The sequence below is a fragment of the Anomaloglossus baeobatrachus genome, chromosome 4 (assembly GCF_048569485.1).
Source record: "Anomaloglossus baeobatrachus isolate aAnoBae1 chromosome 4, aAnoBae1.hap1, whole genome shotgun sequence".
Classification (NCBI taxonomy): domain Eukaryota; kingdom Metazoa; phylum Chordata; class Amphibia; order Anura; family Aromobatidae; genus Anomaloglossus; species Anomaloglossus baeobatrachus.
In genome coordinates, this window is record NC_134356.1 from 341,471,333 (window position 1) to 341,480,537 (window position 9,205).

General features: G+C 58.2%; 1 protein-coding gene across 3 annotated transcripts in view; it reads right to left on the reverse strand.

Annotated features, from left to right (window-relative positions):
• Nucleotides 1-7,952, reverse strand: part of POT1 (protection of telomeres 1) — a 175,132-nt gene extending 167,180 nt beyond the window's left edge. For 2 of the 3 annotated variants that reach the window (XM_075345082.1, XM_075345081.1), the window contains exons 1-2: nucleotides 7,789-7,952; nucleotides 7,587-7,701 (exon numbers count right to left, since the gene is read on the reverse strand). In XM_075345082.1, coding sequence (XP_075201197.1) covers nucleotides 7,587-7,701; nucleotides 7,789-7,923 — 250 coding nt within the window. In that variant the 5' untranslated portion in view covers nucleotides 7,924-7,952. Of the gene's footprint in view, nucleotides 1-7,586; nucleotides 7,702-7,788 lie in introns of those variants that run through there. The other variant, XM_075345083.1, reaches the window with a different exon arrangement.
• Between the last annotated feature and the right edge of the window lie 1,253 nt (nucleotides 7,953-9,205).

Below are 9,205 nucleotides of genomic sequence, written 5' to 3' on the forward strand. Positions count from 1 at the left end.
TTGCAGGCGGACACTGCAATCACATTGCATGCGGACACTGCAGTCACATTGCAGGCGGACACTGCAGTCACATTGCAGGCGGACACTGCAGTCACATTGCAGGCGCACCCACGCGGACACTGCAGTCACATTGCAGGCACACCCACGCGGACACTGCAGTCACATTGCATGCGGACACTGCAGTCACATTGCATGCGGACACTGCAGTCACATTGCATGCGGACACTGCAGTCACATTGCATGCGCACCCACGCGGACACTGCAGTCACATTGCATGCGGACACTGCAGTCACATTGCATGCGCACCCACACTGACACTTGGAGTGCTACTCTGCTCCTCCAGTGTCAGGACACGTGCAGAAATGCTAAGTGATTTTAGACAGCACTGACTCACCTAAAGACGAGGGACTGTCTTTAATATGCAAATAGGACGGTGCACATCTGCACCAAGACATCGGCCGCACCAGGGGGAACAGTCTGCATATATATAATAAAATATTAAGTTAAAACTGTACATGCCAGAGCGACGTCCCCTGTATAAATGTGTCTGCAGATTAATTGCCATTTTGGGAGTAAAAGTAAAATGTCATCGCTCTTAGCAACACATTGTCCTGCGTCTCCCAAGACTCCCCTCTTATTTGGTCTGCTGCAGCACATACTGCAATGGTGCCCGTATAGGGAATCTGTCACCAGGTTTTGCTCCCCCATCTGAGAGCAGCATAATGTAGAGACAGAGCCCCTGATTCCAGCGATGTGTCACTTACTGAGCTGTTTGCTGTCGTTTTCTCTGCTGCAGATCTCGCAGTTATACAGAGCTCATGAATATGCTGGACTACCTGCAGCACACCAAGTAGTCCTGTAATGATAACTACTGCTGATTAAACAGTGATGTTATCAAAACTACACTAAGCAGCCCAATAAGTGACAACACTGGAATCAGGATCTCTGCCCCTACATTATGCTGCTCTCAAATTAGGTGGCAAAAACCTGGTGACAGACTCATAATTCTCCTCACTAAAGAGTAACCACCCTAAGTAAGCCCAAGGCTGTGCCCAAGAATGAATAACTGCCCATCACTGAGCTCACAGCACAAAGAATGACCTCACACCGTGTCACTTATAGCATACAGCCTCCACATTCTCTCCTATAACATTCCCACTACACTGCCCCCTCACATGAAAACCCCACTGTCCTCCCCACCGAATTATACCCTCCAGACCTTCCTCACTTATGAACTATGACCTCCACTGTCCCCACCTCTCCATGCAGCCCCCACTTCACTGTCCCCCTCATGATGTCCCCTCTCTATAATGAGCCTTATGCTTCGCATTCTGTATACCGAGCCCTCCCAGGCTCCTAACTGAGCGCTCCCCATGCTGCCCCTTCTCCATATCAAGCCCCCTCCATACCAAGCACACCATGGTTCCCCTTCCATACAGAGTACCCCCCATGCTTTCCCATTCTCCATACCATGCCTCCCCCGTGCTACCCCATTCTCCATACCATGCCTCCCCCCGTGCTACCCCATTCACCATACCTCCCCCCGTGCTACCCCATTCAATATACCATGCCTCCCCCCGTGCTACCCCATTCACCATACCATGCCTCCCCCCGTGCTACCCCATTCACCATACCATGCCTCCCCCCGTGCTACCCCATTCTCCATACCATGCCTCCCCCCGTGCTACCCCATTCTCCATACCATGCCTCCCCCCGTGCTACCCCATTCACCATACCATGCCTCCCCCCGTGCTACCCCATTCACCATACCATGCCTCCCCCCGTGCTACCCCATTCACCATACCATGCCTCCCCCCGTGCTACCCCATTCACCATACCATGCCTCCCCCCGTGCTACCCCATTCACCATACCATGCCTCCCCCCGTGCTACCCCATTCACCATACCATGCCTCCCCCCCGTGCTACCCCATTCACCATACCATGCCTCCCCCCGTGCTACCCCATTCACCATACCATGCCTCCCCCCGTGCTACCCCATTCACCATACCATGCCTCCCCCCGTGCTACCCCATTCACCATACCATGCCTCCCCCCGTGCTACCCCATTCACCATACCATGCCTCCCCCGGTGCTACCCCATTCACCATACCATGCCTCCCCCCGTGCTACCCCATTCACCATACCATGCCTCCCCCCGTGCTACCCCATTCACCATACCATGCCTCCCCCCGTGCTACCCCATTCACCATACCATGCCTCCCCCCCGTGCTACCCCATTCACCATACCATGCCTCCCCCCCCCCGTGCTACCCCATTCACCATACCATGCCTCCCCCCGTGCTACCCCATTCTCCATACCATGCCTCCCCCCGTGCTACCCCATTCTCCATACCATGCCTCCCCCCGTGCTACCCCATTCACCATACCATGCCTCCCCCCGTGCTACCCCATTCACCATACCATGCCTCCCCCCGTGCTACCCCATTCACCATACCATGCCTCCCCCCGTGCTACCCCATTCACCATACCATGCCTCCCCCCGTGCTACCCCATTCACCATACCATGCCTCCCCCCGTGCTACCCCATTCACCATACCATGCCTCCCCCCGTGCTACCTCATTCTCCATACCATTCCTCCCCCCCCGTGCTACCCCATTCTCCATACCATGCCTCCCCCCCCGTGCTACCCCATTCTCCATACCATGCCTCCCCCCCCGTGCTACCCCATTCTCCATACCATGCCTCTCATTCTCCATACTGTAACTCCCATTCGCTATACTGTCCACAACCCTCCCTCAATTTCCCTCCCCCCCCATTTTCCCATTCTGCTCCATCCCCCATGCTGCTTCCCCCCCATCCTCCATGTTGCGCCCCCACATCATGCTTCATCCCCCCCATCCTCCATGTTGCGCCCCCACATCATGCTTCATCCCCCCCATCCTCCATGTTGCGCCCCCACATCATGCTTCATCCCCCCATCCTCCATGTTGCGCCCCCACATCATGCTGCATCCCCCCCCACATCCTCCATGTTGCGCCCCCCCATCCTCCATGTTGCGCCCCCACATCATGCGGCATCCCCCCCCAGCCTCCATGTTGCGCCCCCACATCATGCGGCATCCCCCCCCAGCCTCCATGTTGCGCCCCCACATCATGCTTCATCCCCCCCATCCTCCATGTTGCGCCCCCACATCATGCTTCATCCCCCCCATCCTCCATGTTGCGCCCCCACATCATGCTTCATCCCCCCCCATCCTCCATGTTGCGCCCCCACATCATGCTTCATCCCCCCCCATCCTCCATGTTGCGCCCCCACATCATGCTTCATCCCCCCCATCCTCCATGTTGCGCCCCCACATCATGCTGCATCCCCCCCCATCCTCCATGTTGCGCCCCCACATCATGCGGCATCCCCCCCCAGCCTCCATGTTGCGCCCCCACATTATGCGGCATCCCCCCCAGCCTCCATGTTGCGCCCCCACATTATGCGGCATCCCCCCCCCCAGCCTCCATGTTGCGCCCCCACATCATGCTTCATCCCCCCCATCCTCCATGTTGCGCCCCCACATCATGCTGCATCCCCCCCATCCTCCATGTTGCACCCCCACATCATGCTGCATCCCCCCCCATCCTCCATGTGGCGCCCCCATATCATGTTCCATCCCCCCATCCTCCATGTTGCGCCCCCATATCATGTTCCATCCCCCCATCCTCCATGTTGCGCCCCCACATCATGCTTCATCCCCCCCATCCTCCATGTTGCGCCCCCATATCATGTTCCATCCCCCCATCCTCCATGTTGCGCCCACATATCATGTTCCATCCCCCCATCCTCCATGATGCGCCCCCATATCATTTTCCAGCCCCCATCCTCCATGTTGCACCCCCATATCATGTTCCAGCCCCCCATCCTCCATGTTGCGCCCCCATATCCTGTTCCATCCCCCCATTCTCCATGTTGCACCCCCACATCATGCTTCATCCCCCCCCATCCTCCATGTTGCGCCCCCATATCATGTTCCATCCCCCCATCCTCCATGTTGCGCCCCCATATCATGTTCCATCCCCCCATCCTCCATGTTGCGCCCCCATATCATGTTCCATCCCCCCCATCCTCCATGTTGCACCCCCACATCATGCTTCATCCCCCCCATCCTCCATGTTGCGCCCCCATATCATGTTCCATCCCCCCATCCTCCATGTTGCGCCCCCATATCATGTTCCATCCTCCCATCCTCCATGTTGCGCCCCCATATCCTGTTCCATCCCCCCATCCTCCATGTTGCGCCCCCACATCCTCCGGCATCCCCCCTCCCCCCCCCGGGTTGCTTGTTCGGCGCTGTCTTCGGCTGTAAAGCGCTTACCTGCTCCAGGCGGCATCTCCGGCGGCTGCACCTCCCGTTCTCCGCGGTGGTGGTGGCTGGATCATCATCTCATCTTCCTCGGCGGCGGCTCCATTTCCCGTCCTGCTCTGCGCGGCGCTGCCTCACGCTCTTGTGACCTCTGCACAGTGAGCGCACGGCAGCACGTCGGGGCGGGGAGCTGATTCCAGCTCCTCTGACCCCGGAAGTGCCGGCACGCTCACAGTTTCATTTATAGTCGCGTGTTATGGATGCGACTATAAATGACTGCAGCGCCCCCTCCCTCCTCCAAAAAGGCGCCGGATTTAATAAAGAGTTTGGAGGAGGGAGGAAGATTTAAAAAAAAATATATATTTTTTTTTTAAATTTTGGTTTGGGCGCCGCCCCCCTAGGCACGTGCCCTCAAGTGCCTAATGGCAAATACGGCCCTGGCCCTCCCATTAAGCGTTACAAGTGGCAGCTCCCTGCATTGCAACCTCTGCACTAGCTCCCCATCACGCCCCGCAACCTCTGCACTAGCTCCCCATCACGCCCCGCAACCTCTGCACTAGCTCCCCATCACGCCCCGCAACCTCTGCACTAGCTCCCCATCACGCCCCGCAACCTCTGCACTAGCTCCCCATCACGCCCCGCAACCTCTGCACTAGCTCCCCATCACGCCCCGCAACCTCTGCACTAGCTCCCCATCACGCCCCGCAACCTCTGCACTAGCTCCCCATCACGCCCCGCAACCTCTGCACTAGCTCCCCATCACGCCCCGCAACCTCTGCACTAGCTCCCCATCACGCCCCGCAACCTCTGCACTAGCTCCCCATCACGCCCCGCAACCTCTGCACTAGCTCCCCATCACGCCCCGCAACCTCTGCACTAGCTCCACATCACGCCCCGCAACCTCTGCACTAGCTCCACATCACGCCCCGCAACCTCTGCACTAGCTCCACATCACGCCCCGCAACCTCTGCACTAGCTCCACATCACGCCCCGCAACCTCTGCACTAGCTCCACATCACGCCCCGCAACCTCTGCACTAGCTCCACATCACGCCCCGCAACCTCTGCACTAGCTCCACATCACGCCCCGCAACCTCTGCACTAGCTCCACATCAGGCCCCGCAACCTCTGCACTAGCTCCACATCACGCCCCGCAACCTCTGCACTAGCTCCACATCAGGCCCCGCAACCTCTGCACTAGCTCCACATCAGGCCCCGCAACCTCTGCACTAGCTCCACATCAGGCCCCGCAACCTCTGCACTAGCTCCACATCAGGCCCCGCAACCTCTGCACTAGCTCCACATCAGGCCCCGCAACCTCTGCACTAGCTCCACATCAGGCCCCGCAACCTCTGCACTAGCTCCACATCACGCCCCGCAACCTCTGCAGTAGCTCCACATCAGGCCCCGCAACCTCTGCACTAGCTCCACATCACGCCCCGCAACCTCTGCACTAGCTCCACATCACGCCCCGCAACCTCTGCACTAGCTCCACATCACGCCCCGCAACCTCTGCACTAGCTCCACATCACGCCCCGCAACCTCTGCACTAGCTCCACATTACGCCCCGCAACCTCTGCACTAGCTCCACATCACGCCCCGCAACCTCTGCACTAGCTCCACATCACGCCCCGCAACCTCTGCACTAGCTCCACATCACGCCCCGCAACCTCTGCACTAGCTCCACATCACGCCCCGCAACCTCTGCACTAGCTCCACATCACGCCCCGCAACCTCTGCACTAGCTCCACATCACGCCCCGCAACCTCTGCACTAGCTCCACATCACGCCCCGCAACCTCTGCACTAGCTCCACATCACGCCCCGCAACCTCTGCACTAGCTCCACATCACGCCCCGCAACCTCTGCACTAGCTCCACATCACGCCCCGCAACCTCTGCACTAGCTCCACATCACGCCCCGCAACCTCTGCACTAGCTCCACATCAGGCCCCGCAACCTCTGCACTAGCTCCACATCACGCCCCGCAACCTCTGCACTAGCTCCACATCAGGCCCCGCAACCTCTGCACTAGCTCCACATCAGGCCCCGCAACCTCTGCACTAGCTCCACATCACGCCCCGCAACCTCTGCACTAGCTCCACATCACGCCCCGCAACCTCTCCACTAGCTCCACATCACGCCCCGCAACCTCTCCACTAGCTCCACATCACGCCCCGCAACCTCTGCACTAGCTCCACATCACGCCCCGCAACCTCTGCACTAGCTCCACATCACGCCCCGCAACCTCTGCACTAGCTCCACATCACGCCCCGCAACCTCTGCACTAGCTCCACATCACGCCCTGCAACCTCTGCACTAGCTCCACATCACGCCCTGCAACCTCTGCACTAGCTCCACATCACGCCCCGCAACCTCTGCACTAGCTCCACATCATGCCCCGCAACCTCTGCACTAGCTCCTCATCATGCCCCGCAACCTCTGCACTAGCTCCACATCATGCCCTGCAACCTCTGCACTAGCTCCACATCATGCCCTGCAACCTCTGCACTAGCTCCACATCATGCCCCGCAACCTCTGCACTAGCTCCTCATCATGCCCCGCAACCTCTGCACTAGCTCCACATCATGCCCCGCAACCTCTGCACTAGCTCCACATCATGCCCTGCAACCTCTGCACTAGCTCCACATCATGCCCTGCAACCTCTGCACTAGCTCCACATCATGCCCCGCAACCTCTGCACTAGCTCCTCATCATGCCCCGCAACCTCTGCACTAGCTCCTCATCATGCCCCGCAACCTCTGCACTAGCTCCACATCATGCCCTGCAACCTCTGCACTAGCTCCACATCAGGCCCCGCAACCTCTGCACTAGCTCCACATCAGGCCCTGCAACCTCTGCACTAGCTCCACATCACGCCCCGCAACCTCTGCACTAGCTCCACATCAGGCCCTGCAACCTCTGCACTAGCTCCACATCACGCCCTGCAACCTCTGCACTAGCTCCACATCATGCCCTGCAACCTCTGCACTAGCTCCACATCACGCCCTGCAACCTCTGCACTAGCTCCACATCATGCCCTGCAATCTGCAGATAAGATGAGGTTTTAAACCCCCATTCTGAAGTGCGGCGGTCTGGGGACGCGCGAGGATGTTCATACTGGGACCAGTATACTCTCAGGACGTCACGTGACCGCTCGTATAGGGGCAGGGCGTCACTATGGGCGTGGTCATAACATTAAGGCGGGGCTTAGGCTGCACCTTTGCGCAGTATTGGTCTTCTGCCGCATTCCGTCACAGCCGTATTATACATACCTGTCCCTTTACTACGATACGGAAGCTTAAAAAACGTCACAGCCCCGTACACATTGGCCACCTTGTTTTCCTCCAGCTGGTCCAGCGGCGTGTACGTGTACCTGTGTGCAGGTCCCTAAAACGTGAACACAATAACATCATGAGCACGGCCAGTCTACAGGGCAGACAATGTACAAGTAAAGTGTACAGCGCACAGACGTACACTCATCCTTCGGCGCTTCACCACAGACACGTGATCAGCCGGTGACAATGCGCGCTTTTTCTCCACGGTGTTCTCGCCGCTCACGTGACCAGAAAGGCACGTGATGGGCGGGGCTTTGGCTGGGTACGCTTCCATACAGGGAGAACGTGCTGTCACAGTCGATGCTGCACGGGGCTCCAGAGTGAGGGCCGCGCAGTACAGACGGATGGATCTACTGCACATGCGCATATTGCTTGCACCAGCCCTCTGTGACCATGGCGCATATCACCTATACACTCACACATGGGTTATTTTACTGAATCTATGGGCTTCATGTATTGTGCCTCTGCTGTCTCTATGAGCTTCATGTATTGTGCCTCCGCTGTCTCTATAGGATTCATGTATTGTGCCTCCGCTGTCTCTATGAGCTTCATGTATTGTGCCTCCGCTGTCTCTATAGGATTCATGTATTGTACCTCCGCTGTCTCTATGGGCTTCATGTGGTGTGCCTCAGCTGTCTCTATAGGATTCATGTATTGTACCTCCGCTGTCTCTATGGGCTTCATGTGGTGTGCCTCAGCTGTCTCTATAGGATTCATGTATTGTGCCTCCGCCGTCTCTATGGGATTCATGTGGTGTTCCTCTGCAGTCTCTATAGGATTCATGTATTGTGCCTCCACTGTCTCTATGGGCTTCATGTATTGTGCCTCCGCTGTCTCTATAGGATTCATGTATTGTGCCTCCGCTGTCTCTATGGGCTTCATGTATTGTACCTCCGCTGTCTCTATGGGCTTCATGTGGTGTTCCTCTGCAGTCTCTACGGGCTTCATGTGGTGTTCCTCTGCAGTCTCTACGGGCTTCATGTGGTGTGCCTCTGCAGTCTCTACGGGCTTCATACGGTGTGCCTCCGCCGTCTCTACGGGCTTCATGCGGTGTGCCTCTGCCGCCTCTACGGGCTTCATGCGGTGTGCCTCTGCCGTCTCTACGGGCTTCATGTGGTGTTCCTCTGCAGTCTCTACGGGCTTCATGTGGTGTGCCTCTGCAGTCTCTACGGGCTTCATACGGTGTGCCTCCGCCGTCTCTACGGGCTTCATGCGGTGTGCCTCTGCTGCCTCTACGGGCTTCATGTGGTGTTCCTCTGCAGTCTCTACGGGCTTCATGTGGTGTGCCTCTGCAGTCTCTACGGGCTTCATACGGTGTGCCTCCGCCGTCTCTACGGGCTTCATGCGGTGTGCCTCTGCCGCCTCTACGGGCTTCATGCGGTGTGCCTCTGCCGCCTCTACGGGCTTCATGCGGTGTGCCTCCGCCGTCTCTACGGGCTTCATGCGGTGTGCCTCAGCCGTCTCTCGGGCTTCATGCGGTGTGCCTCTGCCGTCTCTACGGGCTTCATGCGGTGTGCCTCTGCCGTCTCTACGGGCTTCATGCGGTGTGCCTCTGC